We start from the raw sequence: 25,516 nt of genomic DNA, 5'->3' as shown, positions 1-25,516 counted from the left end.
GCAGAAGTTTAAGCAACCTGAGTCCACAAAAAGTGCATTTGAGCATTTCTTGGACACTGTGACCCTGAAAGGGGCAGATAGCATGCTGACCGGGTGTGCACTGAATTTTGCTAACATGGGATCACTGTCCAAAAAAATTTGTTGCGGAGAGACGTGAAATACATGGGCTTCAATTGCCGCCGGGACTCCGTTATCGCAGGGTTTGAGTGCACACAGTTAGTAAAAATGCCCGTTCCCGATGGTTTACGGGACTGACTCTCCTGTGGTCCGTGCTGTCGCAGTGCTGCGGACCTGTACGTGCTGGACCACCTAGACCGGAAGGTGTCGGAGCGGCCAGAGCTGCGCCCCCTGCGCATCTTGTACGAGTACCGCATGCCCAACCGGGTGGACCACCGCCTGCTCCAGTACTGCCTCGAGGTCTGCCTTGCCACCACTTTGAAAGGGGAGCTCTATACAGGGCTTGCCGAGGGAGGTGTCGTACTAGCAGGACCGGAAAAGAAGATTCAACAGCTCCTCCTTGCTTTGCATAGTCGGGGTCCTTTGAATCGGCATTTGTTTATTTTTACTTCTCATTTACGTACCCTAGGAGAAATATTTTTTGGGGGGCTGTGGTACGCCACCAGGAAAAGAAACCTAAAAGGAAAAGTAGCCTGTGTGCAAACATCATTTTATTTTCATTTTATTATGTACCGTATAATGCGGAATATAGGTCGACCCCCTTACCTTGTAGCCAAAAAATGCAAAAAAAAAATGAGGTACCAACCATTGTTTTATTGAGGCTATAACTTGTTTCGTCTCAGATTACTCATTTAAAACTGTCTGAAGTATCGTCGGACGACTGCTTCTGGCTCGCTGTCGCCCACACAGCAGGTCGTCCTCGGTGAAGTCCAGGGAATTGCTTATGCAGCACTTTTTAAATACTCGCAAGACGATGTCATCGTGAAGCGAGCGCAAAGCATGGGACCTCGTGTGCAGACCGGAGCGACAGCCAGTCTGTGCAGGCGGTCAGCAAACATCTTGGGGTATCCATTCGTAGAGACATCGCACGACTCTAGCGGACAAAATTTGCCCCTTTGTACAGCAGCACAGGTGCACAGAGCAGCGCCCATGAAGCGAGGCCTTCCGAGCGTTGCATACCGAGAGCTGCCCCTTCAGCTAACGCCGCTAGCAACACTTCTTTTGGTGATACCGAACTGGCGCAAAGCGGACACTTCATTGGCCTTGGAAAACCCCTACTTTTCTTTTAAATGCTGCTGTAAACTGGCACCAAGTGCCTAAAATCATTTTGAGCAAGAAGAAAATAGCACGCTCACATTCGCCGACAGCGAGAGAAGCGACAAAACAAAGATGGCGTCGCGTCCGATTGATGGTGGTGGCGATGGTGCCTTTGGGGTTTGGATGAGCTCGATGGGCTGCCCGGTCGCCAGATGACAACTGCCAGTGACTGCAATATAGGTCGAGGGGTGACTTTTCGGCAAATTTTTCTGTAAAAAATCTCAACCTATATTCCACATTATACGGTAATCTCGTTAATTTATGTTTACGTATTAATATGGCGAGGAGGAGTGAACAGTGTGGATGAAACAGTCTGAAATGCTAAGGGGACAGGGGAAATGGCAGTGCTCGGAAAATTTCGGGGGGTGTCCTGACACCGAGACACCCCTCCTGGCTACGCCTTTGAATCCAGGGCCCTATGCGTTCAGGGTACACTCAGTGTTGCCGAAAGCTTGGACGAAAAGACGCAGGCTAACTTTGCACCACGAAGTGGAAGCAAGGCATGAATGTGGGCACTGTGCACAAGAGCGTGATATGTTTGTCAAAATGCAGTATGGCCCGAGGACCAGCGTGAAGGCGGCGCACGAACGCAAGGAAAAAATGAGAATAATACATAAACATTGGAAACATTGTGGTGTAACTTCACAAGTGAATTTACGTTCCTATGAACACCTCCAATGTTTGATGAAAGGATGAAGACTCTGTGAGGGTTGCGGTATTTCATCACATGGAATTCCACCCTGTTATCAGTAGAGCAGAAGGCAAGTTTTGGCTTTTTTTATCGTCTGAAAGTTGTTCACGTGGTCAGCACTGGCTGAAATGTGAGTCAGCAAGAAGGTGTGATTGTAAGTGAGAGTAAGAGTGGTAGCTGTTTCAGAGCATGGCAAGGGTTTTGAAGGGGTTTCATAACGCATAAGGCTTTCATAACGCGCATTATGAAGCGTGCAGGTTTGTTTTGAGCTAACTCGAACAAGTTATAGTTATGTCTGCACTGTGGGACTGCGCTATGAAAAGTAGGTGTGGCTCAGGGGAATCTCACTAAATGGAACTCACTGGCCCGTTGCATTCAAAGGCTCATTTCAAGGCTGTGTTCTCAGTTGCGTCCCACCGCATGCTCAGTACTAGATATGTTCAAGCTGACTTTCATTGGGCAGTTGTGTAAAGGTGGTGTACAGCGCACTTGTTTCAGTTTAATGGAATTCAGATGGAATTGTTCTGAATAGTGGCAAAGAATTTGAAGGAGCTTCCCAAGATGGAAGTGCAGACACTTGCAAAATCTTCTTTCCATAGTTGCAGTCTTCATCCCAAGATTACCAAAAATGGGCAGTCTTAAGTTATTTTCTGTTACAGTTAAACCTCGATGTAACGAACTTCAATGTAACGAAACCCTCGATGTAACGAACCACGGAATTTTTTGTAACTTCAAGTGTATGCACACCATGTATTTTCACCCTCTGTGTAACGAAGCCCCGTTTGCCGGAATTTCAATGTAACGAAGTTTCATGGAGAACGAGGCACGATATTTAAGTTGTAGAAGTAGATTTTGGGAGACGCAAGCGCCGAAATGGGGTCCCAATAAAACGCGAACGGCGACGCGGGTCGCCCAATGCCGCGGATGCAGCCAGCCACGGAGTCTTTGATTAAGTCCCTTGCCTACAAACTGCGTGGCGTGCATACACGGCTGGCGCACTGTTTCTGTCGGAGCTTAATCGTCTACTGCTTAATCGGCATCAGCGTGAACCGCACGCAGCGTTTTCTCCCTGCAAAAACGCAAAACGCGCCCCGCAAGCCACAGGCGCGCTGACGCAGCCGCGGAGACCACCCGCGCGATGCGGGTAGCTCCAGCGACCGCTTCTAACCTCTCGCTGAAACGCAACTCGAGGGGCATATGAGAGGGGCGTGCGAGAAAAAAAGCGGATAACGTGGGCGAAATTTTCATTGTAAAACGTGACACGCGCCGCTTACGAAAGCGCCCATCAAATATCCTCCGCGGTGGTAAGCCTACTCGCCGCTGGCGTTGCCGCCGCCGCCGCAAGCCGCCGCTTTGCACTTCGTTCGAGTTCGCTCATGCTTGTTGGGTTTCGCAGTCCCAGCAAGCATTTGTGAATCTTTATGAGCCTTGCACGCGCGTTTTTTTTTTTCACACCGGCGTCCGCAATGCGTGCCGGCGGCGGGAAGTGACTCGCGCTGCGGGCAGCGGTGGGAGGAGCCTGAGCGCGCACCCTACGGCGGGAGCTTCGAAGCGCTCGGGGATGCTGGCTGGCTAGACGATAAGGCCGCCGCGAAGGATATTTGATGGGCGCTCTCGTAAGCGGCGTGTATGACGTTTTACAGTGAAAATTTCGCCCACGTTATCCGCTTTTTTTTTTCTCGCATACCCCTCTCGTTTGCCCCTCGAGTTGCGTTTCAGCGGGCGGTTAGAATCGGTCGCTGGAGCTACCCGCATCGCGCGGGTGGTCTCCGCGGCTGCGTCAGCGCGCCTGTGGCTTGCGGGGCGCGTTTTTGCGGGAAGAAAACGCTCCATGCGGATCACGCTGATGCCCGCGTAGACGATTAAGCACCGATAGAAACAGAAACAGTGCGCCGGCCGTGTATGCGCGCCACGTTTTCTTTTTCAGGAAACGCTTCACGGGATGAACACATCATTATAACCGCGAATTTCAATGTAGCGAAATTTCAATGTAACGAAGTAAATTACGAATTTTACCGACTTCGTTACATCGAGGTTTAACTGTATTTAATTTTTATGGGTGCAGATGGGTTGGGGTGCCATGCCTTGTGTGCGTGACAGGCGTCACTGTGCTACGAGTATCTGCAAAAACCTAATCCGTTTTGGACCGTGCCAAAGTTTAGGATGCAGTGCCCGTGTTTGTACCCAGAAACTTTATTCTTATCTTGTCTGCCCCCCAAATACAGTGTGGGTGTTCTAACTGACATCTAAATATACTCTAAAGTTATTTGATCAGTATCGGCGGTCTCAGAGCCCTAAGCCTTTATTTGCCCGTGTTTTCTGAAGAGGTGAGGACACAAAGTCACAGTGCTTTTCGTGAACAGCGTGTGGCTGAGTAAAGACCTCGTAGCCTCCCCGAGGGCAGGGCTGAATCGGCATGCGTGTCACAGTGGTTTGCGGACTTTCCCCGGTGGTCGCAGCGGCTCAGGCCTCCTCCCTGGTGCAGGTTCCCCGAGAGCAGCTGTCCAAGCAGGGGCCCTGGTTCCGGCAGCCCCGGGTGGAGGACATTGAGGCCCACCGCGTGGTGGTCACCACCCTGTCCTCCTCCAAGATGCTCCTGGACACGGGCATCAAGCGAGGTGAGACGAGGCCGCGTCTGTCCGCTCGTGACGTCCACGCTTCTTGTTCACCCCCTCTGGTGCTGCAGGCTTCTTCACACACATCTTCATCGATGAGGCGGCCCAGGCCATGGAGACCCAGTGCATTCTGCCCCTCGCCTTGGCTGACGAGACCACCCGCATCGTGCTCGCTGGCGACTACATGCAGGTGCGCTGGTGTCCCCCAGCCCACTCTGGGTGGGCATGTTCAGATCAGGCACGCGCTTGGGTGCAGTATTAAGTGGGGACACTGGTCTTAAAACAATTTCTTTTAATTTTCAAGCAACCTTTGTGAAACTTGTCAGTCTTGCTGCTTTTCTCCCACTGATTTCAGATATGCCATTATTTTCTCAGTAGGTCAATTAGTTCCCAAGATAATTAGCACTAATTAGCCATTTTTAGTCAAGCAATAGACAAAACAGTGTTGGTCATAAAACTGTAATCTTTATATTTTCCAATACTATGAACCCTGGTGAGTGCAATAATCGAAGCAGTTTTTTGATGCATCGCTTGGAACTAATTTTACAGCTCGTTAAACTTTGGTGTTTGAAATGGGCACTCAAAATGGCTCCTTGCCACTGGTGCTACCAAAGTTTAATGAGCTTTAAAATTAGTTCCAAGCGATGCTTCAGCGGCGAGCGAGCAACCGAAAATGGCGGCGCCAGCGTATACGTGTCTCTGCCCTGTACGGCGGATGCGTGAATGAAGGTACTCTAGGCTGCAGAGCGGTCGGTTCCTGTGATGTCGTTTGGGACCACGAAAACGCACGATTGAGCGGGAAAATCAAAATTTTAACCTAAATTGTTTAATTTCTCAGTGAATAAAGCACCGTTTGTATCCGGACAAGCGCTGGGGGCACTATAAAACACGAAATCTTTCGAATAAAACCAACTTGCATTTTCTCTTCATGGCTCCTTTAAAGGGGCACTGACACAAAATTTTGAAGGCGAGATAACTTCGCAGATAGATTGGTGGGAACACATATACATCATCTGCAAAATATCAGCGGTGAATACAGCCTAGAACATATTTAAAATCAATTTTGAAGTGTGCGAAACGCAACCGAGCGGCCAGCAGAGGACCACGCGCAAGTGTAAATAAACAACATCCAAACACGTCACGAGTTTGTGTTTGCCGCTTCCGCACTGCCGGCTCGCCGCTCCAATCGGAGGGCCGGAGGGCGGAGCTTCTGCTCTCGAGAACGAACGACCCGATCGTTGGCGGCGGAGGCGCCGTGATTTCGTCAGCTCATCGGGCAGCTGGCCACGACCAAAGTTCTACAGCGATTCCAGGCACTCTGTTTCTATTACTGTTTATTACCATTGGATGCGGAAACGCGCCGGAGGCACGAAAAGCCCACTGAGCAAGCCGCACGGTCGCTGTGCAGGCGGCGGCCACGGCCGCGAAGTGGCCCACGCCGGCGCAGGTAGCTCGAGTGATAGCTTGTTACCACTGCACGAAATTGTCCCCAAGTCCCGACCATGGTGGCTTACATGACAAAGGAGTTAATGATGCCATGGCGGGTTGCATTAAAAATTGTCATCTGCACCGCTTACGAGAGCGGCACTCGAATATCCGCCGCAGTGCTAAGCCGAACACATCTGTAGGCGGACCTGTAGGCAGACCGGCCGGCTGCTCCCAGCGCGCGTCTTGCCACCCACCGTCTCGAGCGTCGCGCGTCGTTCGTTAGCCGCGGTAGCATTTGCACTCGCAGCGCCTGCGTCACATCCACGGTCGCTTTTTAACTCTTTCGCTACCGCAGAAAATTGACCAATTTTGGGGGGTCCAAGAAAACATTTTTTTTTCTGCTAAAAAATTATTTAGGCACTAATTGCAGGAGCACAAAATGCAGATTATTTAACGGCCTTTCCAATAACACCAGTTTTTTAAAGGTTTTCGTATATAATAGTTGTGAAAAAAAATATCAAAATCAAAAGTTTTGTCAAGTTGTCGAAAAAAATTATAAAAAAGGAGTTGTGTATATCAAACCACCGGTAGTAGAAAAAAATTAGAATATACATTTTGCAGGGAAACATTTCAAAAACACACCCTAAAAAAAATGTCGACTTGCTCGGAACAGTTTTTCAGATATAAAAAAAAAATGTTAGCACGCACGGTGCTCGTGTCATGCGGTGAAGCCCAACCTCTAATTCAAACTGTGCAATTTTGGGTGGTTCCTTGGAATAAATTTGGCGGTTTGACGTTATCAGAGGCACCATTTTGCCCCCACATAACGTAAAAACATCTTGTCAATGGCTGACTTTGCATTTACAGCGAGCACAATATTTGGGACAAGCACGCGATGCAGAAAAAAACATGCATGAAGTTGAAAACGGAACGCCGTGGCTGATGTTTGTTGTCGTTCACGGTCAGTTATCTCTCAAAACATAAAGCTGAGCTTTATTATCATCTTCTTACTCGCAATTGTAGCCTTGCTCGCAAAAATGAGGTACGATGAGCTAGAATCGTCCCCTGCGATCTTTGGCCGAGTAGCAGTCGCGCGCTAAAAAAGATCAGCACAACGAGCCTCCTCTATTGCAGCGCCACCTAACATTTTTCAAATGAAACAGTACAAAAACTTATCAGAGACTCCGTCCGAATAGACAGTTCAACCAGGTTCAACTGAGCAGCAACATTAGACACCCGGATATACCCTCGCATGAAAACGAAACTGGAAGGCGAACAGCTGGCAGTGTAAGGCCTGTTTGAAGCGCTGTCCTCGGCGGAACAGATATCTGGTGACTGGGTGTGACCTTTTGACTTGCATCTGAAGTTCTTATCGCAGAAATCGGGTTAGGGTGGGGGGAAATAAGGAGCGGCGTGCTTTGTTCGAGGATCAGTCGCGGACGCTTCAGGCGCCATGGCAGTTAGCCTTGAAGTTGGGTAACTGCGTAGTTGCGCTAAATATGAATTTCGCGATGCAGAAACGAAACCGAAACTGTTGTAAACTGTTTGGGAATGGTCCTGGGGTAAGTAGAACTACCAGAGTACTTAGGACAACTTGCGGAAAGGCAATAAAACTGCCTAAAATCATTAAGTAGCTTTGCAACCAGGCACTGCTTGACATTTTCAGCCGATTTCTGGGATTATTACTGTCAGAGCGTGAACCTGACGATTGAAAATCGTTTGCTAGTTCCCCATTCACGCCCTGATAGCAAAAAACAAGCGCTGGTGCAGAGTAATTACGAGTTGCACGCATTCTTCGTTGGTAGCCTTGAGGAGCGATGACCACGCCCCTTTTCCACAACCAGGTGATTCAAAAGCGTGTCAAAAATCACGTTTCCGTTGCAAAAATGAAAACAAAACTGATTTTGAAAGGCCATTTTCTGATCTTACTCCGAACAGCTTTACTTGTTCGAGAAACGCCTGGAACGCTATGAAAAGGCGCTCCCAAAAGTATCGATCAAATTGATCGATTTTGATAGGCGCGGTAGCGAAAGAGTTAATTAGGCGCCTCACGAGATCACTACGGGGGGGGCATTCGCAGAAACTGCGGTCGATGCGGATTCGACAGTGCTACGGCGGCTCTGCTCTGTAACTGTGATATCCCTCCGACGGTCACGTGGTCAGCTTTGTTCACACAAAATCCACAAAATCCATCATTTCGCGGCACTCGCTGAAACCGAAACTGCGACTGGCCGCATTGAAAATGCCTCTAATTAAACAACCGTCGCACGCTGAAGCAAATGAGGTTTCTACAGGTTATAAGTAGGTCACTAGCTACTTATCGCAACAAAAAAAACAAGATGCAAAATTTTTGTGTCAGTGCCCCTTTAAGACCAGTGTCCCCCCTTAAGGCAAACAAGGGGATATTCAGTGCAGCTTCAGCAGGAGAGGAATCTGGGCCAGTTGGTTCAGCGTCATTTTCAATAGCACGAAAAGAGAAGATGAAGAACACACAGGACCATTGCTGGTCTTTTATGTTCTCCGTCTCATCTTGCCCTTCCGCGCTGTTGAAAATGATACTCAATTCAGCTTCACATCCAATGCAGTGGGAAAAATTTTGCCGATTCTTTCGCAGGTTTCCGGAAGACGGCAGGAATTTGTATGGTGACTTCATCTCTTGGCTTTTGGCCAACAGCAGACCAACAATCGATGTGATTGCATGCGAGGGGACCGGGTTAAAAAAAAAAGCCTATGCGCTGCTTCATAGACCCACTTCTTGTTTTCAAATGATGGGCAATGCTTGTCACTTTAGTAATACAGTAAACAACCCCGTTAATTCGAATTTCACAAGACTGGAAAGAATGTCCAAACTAACCGAGGGTCCAAATTATTGCATGGTCATATCAACTGAAACATGCTTTCAACTTTACCAAACTTTTGCTTTGCTGTGTTTGCTTTGCAGAGGTGATGTGCGTGGAAGTCCCCATTTTTTTAGCTTTTTGGGGAAAGTTCAATGTGACGATACCCTGCAAATTTTCTCTAGAACGCTCTATGCATGTATGGCCTCCTTCATGTGTGGCACAGGGGTTCTCCGTAATTAGTTAGTAGGGTCTTCGTCAGCCAACTCATTTTTGGCTTCATTCAATACCTCGGCCACAATGTCGCTGTAGGTAACCTTGCCTTTGATTTGTGCTGCCAATCCAAATTAGCTGAAGCGCAGCAGTTGTGGGGGAATGTGCTGCCGCTTCCCCGCCTGAACTTGGTGGGGAGTCCAAATTAACCAAATTGCGGTGGCATCTGTCCAAATTAGTGCGTTTTCAGCCATAGAACATTGCACAATTTGGACCGGACCAGACGACACCGCATCTGAATTTAAATTCTGAACTAATGGGGGTCGAATTAACAGGGTTTTGTTGTAATAGGGGGCATGTGAACATAAGAAACTTGCGAATATCAAAACATATACAGTTAAACCTCGTTATAACGAAATTGAAGGGGCGCCGCGATTTGCTCGTTATAGCCAATATTTCGTTATAGCCGTAGCCGACATTTACTGCAAATATTGTGCATTGTAGTTACCTAAAACAAAAAGCGGGCGAAATAGCATCTTGCTGCACGGCGATAGTCAGTAAAATAAACACATTCCGGAGGTAAAAAGGAAAAGTCACGAACCTACTTTATTGCAGTTCAAAACTCGTATTTCAAACAGACTTGGCTACGAAGAAGTCCGTAATTCCTAATGCGAGCGATGGCTCCCTCAGCTGCGGCCGCTACGTTCACGCCATCTTCGCCGCCCTCGTGCGCGCCGAAGTAGCGACGCAGCGCGTCCACCGCATCTAGTGCCTCCGACGCCGTCCTTAGCGCTTCTTTTCAAGCCATGTGCAACAGCGCTGACGATGGACTCTCGGTTGCTCACGATGGTAGACAGCGTACTCGTCCACACGTCAAAGTCTCTTGCCACGGCTTTTGCCGTCTTCTGTTCAAGCGTGATAGTCTTTCGCTTTCGCTCCCCGCCTGTCGCACTCGCGTTGTTGGAATCACGCCGGCAGTACGATAAAAGATAAGGCTGAAGACTGCCAAAACCCACGCACACACAACTACGCAGCGACGTCGGCGATACGAACAGGGGGGGAGGAGGGGGGTGGGGGGGAGAGGAAGGAGTCTAGGTGGTGTTGCGCAACCGCGCGCGCCGTGTGCATTGGGGTTCTCGGGCTCACCGCGGATAGTCCGCGGATTCCCCGAAGCCCTAGGGATACGTGGGAAAATGGAACGTCGGACTGCTTCTCGGGGAGCCCGCGGTGAGCCCGACACTGTAAATCGAAGGGCCCCATTGTCTGCATGCCGTGCGCAGCGAGAGGAGGGTGGGGGCACAGAACAGGGAGGTGGGGGCTTCGCGGGCGCAGCGTCCGCATGGCGCGCCAGCCAGCTTCGCGCGCGTGGCGGGAGTTTTGAACTGCTAATACAGTTGCCGCGTCACGCACTGTCTCAAATTCGCGTTGCGCACTGTTGTAAAATTAACTCAAAATTTGATTTCTCAACGAAATTTGTTCGTTATATCCCGTAACGGGGAAATTTTACCTCGTTAAAACGAGGTTTTAAATACATTGGTTTCTATGGGGACTTTCAAGGGGAATTACGATTTGCTCGTTATATCCATTATTTCGTTATAGCCCGTCTCGTTATAACGAGGTTTAACTGTGATGCCGTGTTCAGCTTGGCTTTGAATTGGATAGCATTATTCAACTTGAGTATTTTAAGAATATTTTGAAGTTTGGAAGCACTAACGTGTTAATGAGCTCTGATTTATGAAACTGCGTATTGAAAACAGTAAATGTCCCAAAGAGGAGGAAATTCGTGGCTGATGTTGAAAAGGAAGCTTTCTGGTGTTGTCCTAAAGGTCGGGGGGTGCTGATGCCAGAGGGGACGTTCCCGCCTGTGCCTGTGCAGCTGAACCCCGAGGTGTTCTCGGTGTTCACGCGCGAGCGCCGCCTGCACGTGTCTCTGCTGGAGCGGCTGCACGACGCGTTCCCCTGTCCTGCCCGCAAGAAGGGCGGCCCGGAGGGGGGGGAGCCCCACCCGTGCCAGGTGGTGCTGGGCGGCAACTACCGCTCGCACGAGGCCCTGGTGCGCTTCGCCTCGGAGAGCTTCTACCAGGGCCGGCTGCGAGCCCTGGGCTGCCCGGGACCCCACCACGTGCTGCACCCGCTCAGCTTCTTTGCCGTGCGCGGCTCCGACCTGCCCCGGGACGGAAGCACATCGTACCTCAACACCAAGGAGGTGAGGGGTGGCCTGCGATGGAGTGGTCAGCACTGGGCACGCTTGCGAGGTGCACGGCGTCCTTTCCCTAGCAGCGCATTTTGGGTAGAGATGCAAGTGCAGCGGCTTGGTAAAAGTCCGTCAGGCACCCGCTGCGGTGGCGCTGTGGCGATAGCATTGTGCTGCTGCTGCTGAGCCTGGGGTCGTCGCGGGTTTGATTCCCAAACATGGTGGCCACACTTCTGATGGGTGCCAAATGTGAGAACGCCCAAATGTCAAGATGTCAGCACACGTTACAGATCGCCAGGTGGTAGAAATTAATCTGGAGCCCCCTCCCCTCCCTTTCTCCCTTCGCTACGGTGCACCTCATAGCCCAAGTGTAGGTTCGGCGCATTTCACCCCCAAAATCAAAATTGATCAAATTTGATCAGGTGCCCCTGGTAAGTTATTTGAAGTCGTTCAAACTCATAGGGTTAATGACCAGGTGTTATCGTGGATGCCAGCATTGCCAGTTTTTTACAATAAGCAAGACTAATTCTATCTCAAAATTTCTCGGGAATCGCACAAGGCTCTGTTGTAGGACCTGGGTTGTTCTTAACAAATAATTATCGACATGTAAAACTAACAGCTTACAAATCTCTTCTGCGGCAGATTCTTGAGTGTGGCAGCATCATTTGGCACTCCATCGAGCATATCTTGCCAACTGATGAGGACTCGTGCAGCACATCTCCCTTCCATTCTTCTACTGAATATACCTTCAGTTTGACAGCTTAAGGGGGCACACTGGTCTTTGAAACTTTTTTTTTTGTTTTCCAACCAATCTTCATGAAACTTTGTGGGCTTGTTCAGATTTTTTAGCTGATTTCAAATATCCAATTAATTTTGATGTAACACATTTAGTTTTCGAGATAATTAGAAATCTTTCTTGATTGTTCTAGAGAACAATGGAAAAAAAACTAATCAATAAAAAATTACAAGCAAGGCATGAATAGATACTAGAAGTTGTGTAGAAGGTTGTATGGGAAGCAGTTTTTTTGTTTTACAATCACATACAAGTTTCCATCAATTCTTACTTTTAGATTCGAAGTACTGCTGCTAACCAATTAAAAATAATGCTAATTAAACAATTACTGAAACACAAAATGCAAAATCTGCTTCCCATACCACACGGTTTAAACATTCAGCTTCCTGCTGAAAGAAAAATTATCATTCTAGCTGCACTACGTGCTGAGGTATGCCTCTCGAGAAATTCCTATACGTCAAAAATATGCATTTTGAGAAAATGGCAAAAAACGCAGCGGTGCTATGTTTAATGCAAACAGTAGAAGGTGGAGTACTTTTTTTGCACGAAACAACTAGTAGGCCCCCTCAGCATAGTCATCTTGACTGCTGGCACCACCCAGGTGCCTCTTCTTGAGAGTCCGCTGCACATTTTCTGCGGATGTCCACCTGCGGGAAGAGTCCTTGGTTCGCCGGCGGTCCTTTTCGGCCATGCGTGTGCTGCTTAGTGCGCCAACGGTCATGTTGAGCTCCTGCAGGATCTTTGATGATGCCAACTGGCTTCCGGCATTGAATCGCATCACAGCCTCTGCGACCGCAGCTTCCACACTGTGAAGCGATGCGTGGCGCTCCTTGGGAGCCAGCGACCATATCACTGAGTGAAGACTCTCATTGCTGTTTTGCGTCGTGCCGCGCTGGCACCGCTCAAGCAGCTTGTGGTCCGCCAGCCGTTCATACACAGGAAGCAAGGCCTCGCAGACGTGGGGGGCAGGTTGTAGCGGTGCTTGGGGGCTGGCTCCTCTTTGGCCTTGGCAGCGTTATGGCGGCACCACGAGTCAGGACCAGTTGGGCAGAGGCTATGGTTCGACACTGCATCATTGGATGTCACGTGATAGTACGTGGTCATCACAGCCTTGTGCATGGCTGGCACGTCCTGTTTGTGGGACTTGATAGCCCAGCCATAGTAGGAGGTCAGTTTGTTGATCAGGTCGCCAGTCAGCCGCCCCCTACCACTGAGGCTCTCTGAGCCAGCTGGCCTCTGCTTTGGGAGGTTGCGCAGTTGAGTGCCCATTCTCTTCTGCACGTGGTTCACGCACTCCTCTTTGAGGATCTTAATGAAGCCATGAACGTCTGCATCCCTCAAAGCGAGGTAGGTGCGGCAGTCACCATCCGAAACCACTGTGGTGTACCTGAGCTTATGACGCTCCCACGACCTCTGAAAGAGAATGAGGGCAGCCTCCACTTCCATTTCCCCAGCTTTTTTGGTGGTGCTTCTCTGGCAGAGGTGCTTCGCCTTCCACTCTTCGTAGGCAGGGTCACTCTCTTTGGGCGCCCGCTCGCAGCCGGCGCAAAAATTGGAGAGCACGACATAATCGAGCACGAGCCCCGTGAATAACTCGATGGCCGTGCCGACTCCGATGTGCGGCGAGTGTCCCCTCGTCATCCAGGAGCCGTCGTACGACACGGCGATGTTGCCCGGGTTTGCAAGGTCGAGCTCAGCGTACAGTTGCCGAACTGATCGTGCGCAATCTGCAGTCACCTTCTGCGATGCGCGAACAGCTGCGGGCATCAGTTTAGTCTTCACGTAGCTCTGCCACGTTTTGTTGTGCAGGCCGCGCGAAGAAATGTTCATCGACGAAAACACGTCGTTGAACGCCGTTTGCTGCTTTCCAGTCGACTGCATGGCGCGCGCGCCCAAAACATTGATGGCAAACGGCTTCGCCTTGCTCTCGCCGTCAACGCGCGGCGAGCTCCACGCCATCGACACGTCGCCGCAGTTCGCGCACTTGAGCACTAGCTTTACGGCGAGGCCGTACTCCCTGTCCTCCTTGCCGATTTCCACATCACCGGAGCACAACTTGCATTTCACTGCGCGCATCAGTTCGTTCAGCTGGGTCAAACTGACGATCACGAACCTTGTTTCGTCCAGCGGCGTGGCTGCGGCGTTGTCAGGGTCGCCCAACAGGCTGCACTTCCGTTGTACAGCTCGTGCAGCTTGTTTTCCGCGTTTTGACGCACCTTTGCCACTTGTAACGGGTGCAACATTGCTGTATCGAGACGGATGCGGCCGCTGCCAGAGGCGTTATGAGCGGTCGGCGGAGGCGCTAGGCCTACGTTGACAAGCGCGTCGTCGCCAACCACGGAAGGTCGGTCGCTATCTCCTTCGGTCGGTCGCTACCAGCGAGGGCTGGTGTGGAGCGGCCTCTGAGATTCTCGAGGTTGGATTTCTTTCTCTTTTTGCCATACGGGTTCTTCGTGCGGAATTTTCTTCCGGCCTTCCACATCGCAAATGTCGTAGTCAGAGCCCGAGCAATATGGCACCTGATTGTGCCGACAACGGCATGGAGCAGACGACAAACGCCGCCTTCGGCCAATCGCATCGCGCTGTCTAGTCACGTGCGCTCGCCGGCGAATAGGAACGCGCATTTTTGCTTTTTTTGGCACGTGTTTCCCACTCTACGACTGAGCGGGCAGGAACCGCAGTGGCGGGAAATTGAAGACCGAAGTTCGCTCTTTCAAACGAGACCGAGATCGCTGCGATACCGCCCGTTGCGCAGCAGTGAAGAATTATAGAAAAATAGTTATTTTGGCGTTGGAATCTCGAAGAATCGGCCTTGTAGGGCTTTTATAAGTTGCTGTTACTGCTCAAGTACCGACTTTTCGGAGGAAAAACTTCGCAAACCGGGAGAAAAAGACCTGAACATTTCAAAAATGATGCTTATGAAAAGTGCATTTTTTGGCACTTTTTCGGTCCCAAAGACCCGTGTGCCCCCTTAACTGATCTGCCCAACCGTGCCTCAGGCATCCCCGCACCTGCAAACTGTCATCGTGCTTCCTCTGGAAAGGCTTTCCTTCAGTTGTATCATGGCACCGTCAACATAAAGACCTCGGGCCACCTTGTATGCACCACGCACTCAGGCCTACACGCTGCTGCCTCGGGCCTCTTACTTCACATTGCAGCACATTGAAATGCGGTAGATTCGCGATAATTCAAACTCAGATACGTAATTCATACTTTTGTTTAAATCAAACAAATTTCAAAATTTTGTTTGGGCCATTATGTTTTCAATGAATTTTAAAGCCACTTAATTCAAAGTACTTCATTCAGTAAATTTGGTTAATTCATACCTCTTGCTTGTCCTTGCCAGAAAATATCTTCTCCAAACTTCGGATAATTCAAACAAACAAATTCTTTGGGTCCCTTTGAGTTTAAATTATCGCGAGTCTGCTGTACTTATTTTTCCTCTTGGTGGTGCAAAAGGGGAGCAGACTCCTACATCTTGGTGGAAAACAAAAGCGCTCAAAAAACAAGGACGAAGGAAGACGTAGACAGCACGACGCCGTGCTGTCTACGTCTTCCTTCGTCCCTGTTTTTTGAGCGCTTTTGTTTTCCACCAAGATGAACACATACCAACTAGCCCAACTTTCCGTTCTTCTGCAGACTCCTACACAAATGTATGCATATTGAGTCTGCAGATCAGTTGCGCTTGTTCAAAGTGTCTAAGTTGAACCACGATGGGCGAGACTTGTTCAAAACTATGAACGCGCTCTAGTGGACATTGCGCTGTAATGGCGTTGCTGCAGAAATGAGCACGTGCTGCAATGGCCTAGCAATCATGCACACGTCATTTTGTGCACTCGGAAACCATTCCTGCGTATTTGTGTGCTTTCGAGCACAGCTTTGCTGTTCACTTTAAATGTTTCTCCTGCCCTGTGACCCGTGTTGTGTACGAGCATGCATGCTCACCCCTGCACGAGCCTTCCGGTGATGCTTCGAGCAGTCTTCCCTCACCACCGCTCTTTTTGTGGCCGCCCCTTCATCAGGTGGCAGAGGTGTGCGATGTGGTGAAACACCTGGTGGAGCAGTGGTCCATGACGTGGGGCCCACCCGACCCGTCCACCATTGCCGTTGTGACGCCCTACTATGACCAGGTGGGTGTGCCAGGGTTGGGCAGCTTCGTGTGTCCTGCTCCTCATTCTGGGGCAGTGACGACAGGGTGAAGTAGCCTGGCAGTGCTTGCATCGTTTAGGTGTGCGAGGAGAGCTACTTTCGGAGGGCTTTGTAGAAAGCAGAAACGAGGTGGCCAGTAGAGGGGGAGGATGAAAGTGGGAAGGTCACCGTCTACCTGCAAAGGGGTTTTCGTGGTGAAAAAGTATTTGTCCATGTGCCACGGTGTAGCGCATGACGGCATTGCAAAGGCAAAGTGAGCTGTGTGCTTTTTTGACACTCGTTAGAGGCCTACCTTCATCTTGACTTTCCCCACTTTCTCTCTTGTGTGTGCACTCTTTGGCGAGTTTGAGTGAGCCCCCAGCTGAGAGCCGGCGCTTGTCCTCTCGGGCCTTTGTAGTGTTCTCCCTCCTTTTATCCTTCGCTCATTTACGGTTCAAACATAACTTCAACCATCAAAGCCCAGTAACCTATTTCATTGCGGTTGATGCTGCTACCTTGGTGCACCCTGGTATCTGAAGTAGATCAAATACAAGCTCAGGGAACGCGAGTTCTTCACTCTAAAAAATTTTTTTCTGACAGGTACAATGCATTCGGGCGGAGCTTCGCAACCGGAAATTGTCCCGTGTTCGAGTGGAAACTGTTGCCAATGTCCAAGGTGGGTAGCTGTGGCTGTTGTGTTTTATGCATTGGGGATCTACAAAAGAGGATGTTTTAGTTGTTGGCAACCATAGGGGGAGTCTTGAACCTGTTGTTTCATTTCATTCCTTGAAGCGTTCTGGAGGATATGAGATTCTCAAATTTTCATTTTGGGGCCATGTTATATTTTGCATGATATTCATGGTAGAGTCAACTCTGTGTACAAGCTGTCATATTGTTCTGTGTATGGAAAAAAATGCAGTTTGAAAAGTTTGTTAGATTGTTGTGCTTGGGTGCTTTTGACTAACATTGCAAAGCACGCACAACTCCCTACCATGTTTCATTGCCCTGCTAAGCTTTCCAGAAGTGGTCACCATGTGAACATTTGTAATACGATCAATATTGGAGTCATCATCACGAAATCTTGAATTTCACCATTTGGAGGGTTTCTTAGCATGCCCGACAAATTCTACTACTCCATGCCAAAACCAGTTGGCTTTGATTCCCCCCCAGGTCACCCCAGCCTAGAACAGCCACCGTGAAGATTGGTAGTCAGTGTTGCAGAAATGGTGGGGAAACTTGGGTTTTTTTTTTTTTTTTGGTGACGTGTTCATCAGTGTGTGGGAGAGTGCTAGTGAGTGTGTAGAAAAAACATAGATGTAAGGCCCTAGCCTCTGCATTCTACAGTTGTTGTTCTGCCTTGCTATCAATGGCTTGGAACTTTTTTTTTTCACCTGTCATTAAGCGCGGCCCCTAGTTTTTCCAGTTTTGCTAGTTTAATTGCTTGCCTTGCCTGTTTCTGCTGTTCTGCTGCACACATGCAGTGTTAAGTACTTGTGCCGTGTTTGTGGGTGATAATACAAGGCGTACTACTGCCTGTTGAAATATATGGTTTGTAAGTACGGGATGCGCTGTTTTAAAGTATCCCGTGGTGACCATTGTGACTCGAGAGACAGGGCGGGAGGGCTACCATTGGAGAGATTCATTCAAGTTTCAACGCTGGCTGGACAGCTGAAATTTGCTCCAATTGGGGGGAGCTGTTGGAATAAGCACCCTTGTAGCAGTCCAATGGGGCCACTAGGTTTGGCTGGTGCATTGAGCTGTCCAGATAAATTAAGAATTAAGAAGGGGGGAAGGGGGGAAGGGGGGGGGGGGGCATGGCTCTCAAAAACGACTTCCTTTAATTTTTCAATTAATGCTGTGAAACTTGTCAGTCTTGCTGCTTTTCCCCCTTATTCCAAATATGCCATTATTTTTTGAGTAAGTCTATTTGTTCCCAAGATAATTAGAGATAATTAGCCATTTTTGGTCAAACAATACACAAAAGTGTTGGTCATAGAACTGTAATCTTTACATTTTCCAATACTACGAACCCCGGTGAATGCAATAAGACAAGCAGTTTTTTGATGCACCACTCAGAACTAATTTTACAGCTCGGTAAACCTAGGTGGCACCAGTGGCAGGGAGCCATTTCGAATGCCCATTTCAGACACCAAAGTTTAATGAGGTGCAAAATTAGTTCCAAGGGATGCATCAAAAAACCTCTTGTCTTACTGCATTCACCCGGGTTCGTCGTAGTATTTAAAAATGTAAAGATTACAGTTCTATGACCAACACTGTTTTGTGTATTGTTTGACCAAAAATGGCTAATTGTATCTTGGGAACTAATTGACTTACTCAATAAATACTGGCATATTTGAAATCAGTGGGAAAAAAGCAGCAAGACTGGCACATTTCACAGTGCTTACTTGAAAATTAAAAGAAGTTGTTTTAAGACCAGTCCCCCCCCCCCCCCCCCTAACAACAGTTGGGTGTGTTAGGCTCTTACTTGACATTTGGTGCCTGCATTGGTCATGAACCTTGTTGTGCATGTGTGGGCTGGTGTAGCCTAGTATGGAGTGGAATTCCGAAGGGCCGCAGTGTTCGGTCAGTTGTCGTTTGGGTGTCAAATGTGTCTGTGTGAACTGCCCGTTCCTGGGGGAAAGCGGGGCTGGGTAAAATTAAAGTTTCTGTTCTGCGATGGCCCCAAGAGAGGCTTTATTGCTGAACGCAACTTCTTGACTTGGGCAGTTTTAATACTGCGTCCATCAAAAAGATTAATCCGAGGCCAACTTCTTCTGTGGGTCATTGTGGTATGTGAGTGTCCTTCGTGCTGAACAGGGCAGCCCAAAAGCAAAGCAGGGGTAGATTGAGGCACTGTCAGCTGTGCCTGTGAGCGGCCCTGCTTGTTCCGAGGCTTCCGTGCTGGGGAACTGTGGCGAGAGCGATGGCTGCTCCTTCCACTGGACGAGCCCTTGCATCCTTACGAGCTTTGAGAGAGAGCTCTGACCAGGTCAGACTTGGATGATCAGCGTCTGCTGGTGTTGAGGCTGGGAGAGCTCGAGGGGTCGTGCACTGTGGACTCCTTCCCATTGCTTTTCATAATAAACGTGCGTACTCTCTCTCTCTCTCTCTGTGTGTGTGTGTGCGTGTGCGTGTGCGTTGGGTAGGTGGTTAGAGGGGTCCCCCCCCCCCCCGTGCGCCTGTCGTGCAGGGCGGGAGTTCCGAGCGGTGGTGCTGAGCACGGTTCGGACGCGAGCGACGTGCGTGCCCCTGGAGCGGGCAGTGCGCTTCAAGGCAGGCCTGCTCAACTTTGGCTTCCTGTCGGACGCCAAGCTGCTCAACACGGCCCTCACGCGCGCACAGTCCCTTGTCGTGGTCGTCGGGGACCCCGTCTCCCTCTGCTCCGTGGGCGCCTGCAGGTAGGCGTCTTCTCGCATCACGGGCTTCTTCCGCCAAGGGACACTGCTTGCGACTGCTCGAAGGTCGCCACGAGGCAGGCAAGGCGTACTGTTGGCAATGAGCCCCTGTACGTACAAGCATTAAGTTGCTGCTCCAGGCGAGGTCACAAAACAGAAAAGAAGCCAAAAGTCAGTTTTTCGAATTTAAGTAGAAAGAAAAGAGTTCCTCACTCGTTGCCATGGTGACAACGCTGCAGAGGGAAGTTGTCCAGTGCAACACAAGCAACCAGCTAACCTACTTTGCAGTGATGACCATCTCCCCCCCATTTGGTCTGCACACTGGGCTATGTACTCTTCACATTCTAAGAAAGGCCTTCCAGAAGCCCCATGTTCAAAAGAACACGAAAGGCTAAACCGTAGCGACTTTTGACGAGTGAAATGTATGTGGCAACTTCGGAAGCCGTTTTCTCAAAACAGTTTTTTTTTCCACCTGCATCGCTTTTCCGGTGCAGTCTGGGGAATTGCTTATGGCACTTCTTCAACACTCACTAGACCATGTCATTAGAAAACGCGCGCCAAGCATGGGTCACCCTGTGCAGACCATTGCGAAAGCCAGTCTGTGCAGGTGGCCAGCAGGCGACTTGGGGTGCTCGCTGGCCATCCATTCGTGGAGACGTTGCACGATACGATGCTCATAGACAAAAGTCACCACCTGGTCCTTCAGTTCCAGCTGCACCGTGTGGTGCCCACAAAACGAGGTCTTCCAAGCGTTGCATCCTGAGAGCTGCGCATTCAGCTTGCGTCAAAAGTGTGCGCTCTTTTCAGTGACACTGAACTGGTGCCAGTCGGGCATGCTGCCGTTGGCTTGGGCCACGGAGCAAGCATGTATAGGAGGTGAATCGGCCCATTGCAGCATGCGCAGGCGAGCGACCAGATGATGTTACAATGAAAACCAAGGCAAACTGGAAAGCTTCATGGCTGCAACGGCCCTGCAGGCACCTGCAGCGACACCTGATGGATGGAATGATAGCGGCCGCGATTCATTCCATGGCTGCGCAGTGAAATCCCGATCACAGTGGCCGCACAGTTTCTTCACCGCGCCAGATGCTGCTAGCTTAACCTATGACGAGCGCTTGTGGCATTATCTGGCCGCACTAGGAAGTCTCGTTTCACCTCCTATCTTATTCTTGCCCTGTGGCTTGGGTATACCATATGGCATTTCTTTTAAATGGGGCTGTGCGGATACCAAATAGTGACTTTCGAATGGAATATCGAATGGAAATTTTTTTTGCGGGCCTCGGTTTTTCATAGCTTTTTGTGCAAAAACAGGAGCTACTTCGCATGTCCTGGAGCCATGACGTTCTTTTTCCACTTGAAGAACTGCACTTTTCAACTGTGACTTGCAGCAGTCCAGTCGCCGAACCACAATGAGGCAGTACTGCAGGAATCTGGGGTTGGCACGATACGCATGTGGGGGGACGACTTGTACTGAAGTTGCTGTACTGCAATCATAGGCAACGAGTAGACAGCACCGCATATCTCTGAAGCGAGCTCTTCGCATGAAGGAGATGACGCGAAAACACGACGCAAACACAATCGCGGACCAGAATGAAGCACACCAGGAGTGTAAACGATGCATTGCAAAAGGAAAGCTCGCACTGCAGTTGCCCCGCACGAGCCTGTGCTGTCTCCTGTGGTCTAAGAAAACAAAAAAAAAATTCAATAAACATGCACGAAGTGCATTAAAAAAGCCAGAAAATGGAGGTGCTGTCAAAAACAACAAAACGGGGCGGTGATTGCTTTACCAGAAGCTGCTAAGCATTCGGTTGCAGTATTCAAAATGGCGGTCAGAGTCGACAGCGGCGGCACGAACAAAAGCTCGTGTTACACAATCGCAAACTGCTCCATGCAGCGGGATAAGATTTACAGCCTCTACAAGGCATGCTCGTCAAAAGTGCAATTTGGATGAAACAACTTGCTGAGCAGACGGTGTACCACTAGTGTGCTTGCGTGAGCCAATAGCACCTTGCACATCTTGAAAATCCACTTGGCTATTCAAAAATCGAATAGTGGATATTCGATTTGCGAATCGCATTATTCACAAAGGTACTATTCCATTCGTATTCCAATGTTTGCACACTCCTTCTTTTAAAGGGACACTGAAGTGATATGTAAACATTGCGAGATTACTTGCGCAAATTGTAGTCCGGAGTCCCCAGGCCATGTTTCGACCACCCTGGGCGCGTTTACGCGATTTTATTTAGTAGAAAAATTAATTCGAAAATGCTGTCCTCCTCTCTTTACGCTCGCCCATTTTCTGCGGCATTTTCGTGTGACGTCGAGAGGAGCCGAGCTCGCAATTGGCTGCGCTACTGCACGGCTGCCCGGGCTGCAGACAGAGTCAGTCGGCCCAGCGTTTCGTCCGCCGGCCGCCGACGGGTCGTCGCAATTCGTTCGCTCAGTTGAAACGAAGCCAGGACACGTTTGGGAATGGAAGAATCTGCCTTTCTTTACTTCGTTAGTTTGTACACTGTATCTAGCTCCAAGTCAAGGTCGCTTCACACAAGCGCTGCACAAGCGCACATGCGACGCTTCGCTGACTGGTACGCCAGTAGGAAAATATAAGGCCTCTTGAAGGCGGGAGAAGAGTCAGCGAAGTCAATATAGGTACCAAGGAAATAAAATCAACTGATATTTTTACCGTACAGCGTAAAACTAGGGTGTGGGAAGCACGACTACGCATCTGCGAACGCTTTTCCGTCTACGAAATGCAATTGCTAGACGTGAGCTATTGTGGAAACTCGGGCGACGCTTACTGCACGAGCGCAATACAACAAATAGTCACCTAAGCTGCTTGAAATGCCAAAACTAAATAAAAGTGTAAACTGGTTATACCATATATACCCTATATTACCAAGGCCAGCGGAGCCCGGCCCGTGGCCGAGTGGCCTTGGGTGCTAGGCTTGTCACCGCAACTATATTGCAAGTCACGAGTTCGAATTCCCGCGGGTACGTGCTTTATTTTTTTTGTAAGTTAACTTTTTCGTTTTCCGCCGATGTTTTCTACATTGAGTTCACCTTTTTTTGGGCCGCAACGTTCATGGCTCCACGAACTAGTTCACAGAACGCGCGCAGGCTGGCACTGGCGCGCTAGCGAGTTCTCGTTGGGGTGCTGTTGCCATAAGCACCGACTGCTTGCAGGCAGTGGGCACAGGCCAGAATGAACAGACCCTTGGTCTGGTGCGAACACGCTTTTTACGATACAGGCATGAGGGAGGCAAGCTCGAAATATGGGGGAAAAGCGCATGACATTTGGGCGTCTGTGGGTACGCGGAGGGCGTTCATGTACTGCGTAGGTCTCGGCTAGTGAATGCTACGATTCCAAGCCGTCCTGGGAGGCTTATCTTTATGCATTTTTACAGCTGACAACATGGCAGAAGCGCGGTACGATGATTACTGAGTTATTGAGAATGCCCATCCAACAACGCCACCGGTTGTGTTTTACAGAACCGAAACCGAAACTTGTTTGGTTGCTCACCTTGGGCATCGTCCAATCACGGTGCCCGCTCCTCCTAACGTCACAGCTTTAGTTGGTGCGGCCGCCGCAAACCGCGCATGATAGTTTTTCTTCTTTCGCGCTTTGTAAAATAATTACCGATTTGTCAACCGGATAAACGATGAAAAGTGTGCTAATTTGAGCCAGTCTACGCAGTGCAAGCAAAAACGGGAGCTTGACAAATTCACTTCAGTGTCCCTTTAAACTGGCACCAAATGCCTGAACTTATCTTGAGCAAGAAGAAAGTAGCACACACACGCTCACTGACAGCAAGAGGAGCAGGCAAAAAATAGATGGCAGCGTGTCCGATTGATGTTGGTGGCAATGGTGCCCGTGTGGTTTGTACGGGCCCGATGGGCTGTCTGGTTGCTACATGACAACTAACATTATGCCAATGATCAATATATATATATATATATATATAGCGTATGAATGAAGTACGATGGGGCCGGTAAAAATGTACAGTGAAAGAGAAGACTAAAGGGTAACGAACGAAAATGTATTAACGTTTCGGCTTGGGGCAAGCCTTCGTCAGAATAAAAACAAATTGCAAGTAAACTGGCTTATAAAGCATATATATATATGTATATACAGTCGAATCCCGCTACAACGAAATTGACGGGACGTGCGAAAATTTCGTTGAAGCGAAAATTCGTTGAGGCGAAATCTGCCCCAACACACCACGGAAAGGCCAGAAAAATAGCCCCGTGCGTTTCCGCAACATTGGCAGCATAATACAATGTTTAGAAAAAGGAGTGACGCGCAATAACTCGTGTTTATTCGGATAACAAACATACCAATGGTTATCTGTTTTTTCACCACCCAAAGAACTCGTTACGGAGGGGGGTGAAGATATGCAGGCGCAAAACGTATCGCTGTACAACAAGGCGTGTCCACCGAGCTGATTACTTGCAGATAGCTGCTAGGCCGTGGGAAGCCCCCCTCTCCCTTGTGGCAGGAGCAGTGCCGTTATCTTATCCTCTGACAGGGCACGGCAGCTACTGACCTTGGCAGGCAAGACACGCGCGCTTGCATTTAAGCATTTAACATGACCGCGTGCTCGCAACTAAGATAGGATGACTAGGCTTCAAGACCAAATGCGCAAACATGATTTTCGCTCTTGGCTATGAAGAATGGTAGAAGGAAAACGGCAAGGACAGCTGCTCACAACGCATACATGACGGCACCGCGCCAGCAGCGGAGCACATTCATGCAATTTCAACTGGATATGGATTGGCTGTAGTGGCTGTAGCTCTGGGGCTCCGCCTTGGCGAAGCGGGCCTGCGCCTCGTGTAAAGACGGCCAGCCACATCGTTATCACCATCAAGCAATGGCGTGCGCCTATGAGTTATTTTTTGTTTTGTTTTCGGTGGCGGTGTGGTCGCAACGCGCATTTTCGGTGAAACTAAGCGTCCTGAATGTATAAAAAGTTACAGATAGCTGGCGCTATGCTTATTTTATTGTAAAATAATTGTTCAAACCCAGCCCAAATCATCGAAAATTTCGTTGAAGCGAAAGCAAGCCTGAAAACTGGTTCGTTGTGGCGAGGACTTTGTTGCATTGACTTCTATGGATAGCTGACGGGGAATTGGAAATATTTCGTTGAAGCGGAAATTTCGTTGAAGCGGCGTTCGTTGTAGCGGGGTTCGACTGTATATACAGTAAAAGCGCGTTAATTCGACTCTCGTTAATTTGGAAAATTGGTTAATTCGGACACGTCATCTGGTCCCTGTAAATATACGCATCACTCTATGAGACAGGGCGCTCGTATTTCGGACAGATTTGACCGCAACTCGGATAATTCGGCGACTTTCAGGTCGCTGGCGAGGCTCAAAAACGAATAAAGAACAATTCGGAACAAAAGTTTTAGGCCAACTGTGCCAACTGTTTTAGGCACAGTGGCTTTGTTGTACCCGACTCCAGCAATGATGCAGTGTCCGTAGTGTCGCCGGACGACGGTGCCGATGACGGGCAGGATTTCGGAAGTGTGATGCCTGATGAAGTGACGCTCGACGATTATGTCGGCATTGATGCTGGCGTTGCCACTGCCGGCTCTCTGACTGATGAACAAATCGTCAAGGAAGTGATGCATGGCGACGAATCTGATACCGAAGAGCTCGAAGAGGAGCAGCCGCACCATGAGCCACACAAGCACTCTCATACTGTGAAGGAAGCCGCGGAGGCCCGCGTCGTCCTCGAAGAATTTTGTTTTGACACTGAAGATAGCATGCGAGCTGCTGAGCACCTTGAAGGGCTCAGAAAAATTGTGTCCGCGCGAATTTCTGCTCGAAAGCAGACAAGCATACGCGATTACTTCGTAAAATAAAGGTATGTAAAAAAAAAACTTGCATTTATTGTGTTTATTTCGACCATTCGATAATACAGACATTCGGTTAATTCGGACATTTT

General features: G+C 49.4%; 1 protein-coding gene across 3 annotated transcripts in view; it reads left to right on the top strand.

Annotated features, from left to right (window-relative positions):
• LOC144137810 (putative helicase with zinc finger domain) overlaps positions 1 to 25,516 on the top strand; it is a 68,766-nt gene that overhangs the window by 37,437 nt on the left and 5,813 nt on the right. For all 3 annotated transcript variants that reach the window (XM_077669811.1, XM_077669809.1, XM_077669810.1), the window contains 7 exons: positions 282 to 417; positions 4,452 to 4,584; positions 4,653 to 4,771; positions 10,936 to 11,265; positions 16,069 to 16,176; positions 16,775 to 16,850; positions 19,365 to 19,572. In XM_077669811.1, coding sequence (XP_077525937.1) covers positions 282 to 417; positions 4,452 to 4,584; positions 4,653 to 4,771; positions 10,936 to 11,265; positions 16,069 to 16,176; positions 16,775 to 16,850; positions 19,365 to 19,572 — 1,110 coding nt within the window. The remainder of the gene's footprint in view (positions 1 to 281; positions 418 to 4,451; positions 4,585 to 4,652; positions 4,772 to 10,935; positions 11,266 to 16,068; positions 16,177 to 16,774; positions 16,851 to 19,364; positions 19,573 to 25,516) is intronic.

This window comes from Haemaphysalis longicornis, unplaced genomic scaffold, assembly GCF_048455015.1.
Source record: "Haemaphysalis longicornis isolate Haplotype H1 unplaced genomic scaffold, Haemaphysalis longicornis Haplotype H1 scaffold_5, whole genome shotgun sequence".
NCBI lineage: Eukaryota > Metazoa > Arthropoda > Arachnida > Ixodida > Ixodidae > Haemaphysalis > Haemaphysalis longicornis.
The sequence above is the reverse complement of the archived record's forward strand: the minus strand, read 5'-3'. Positions and strand labels throughout refer to the sequence as shown.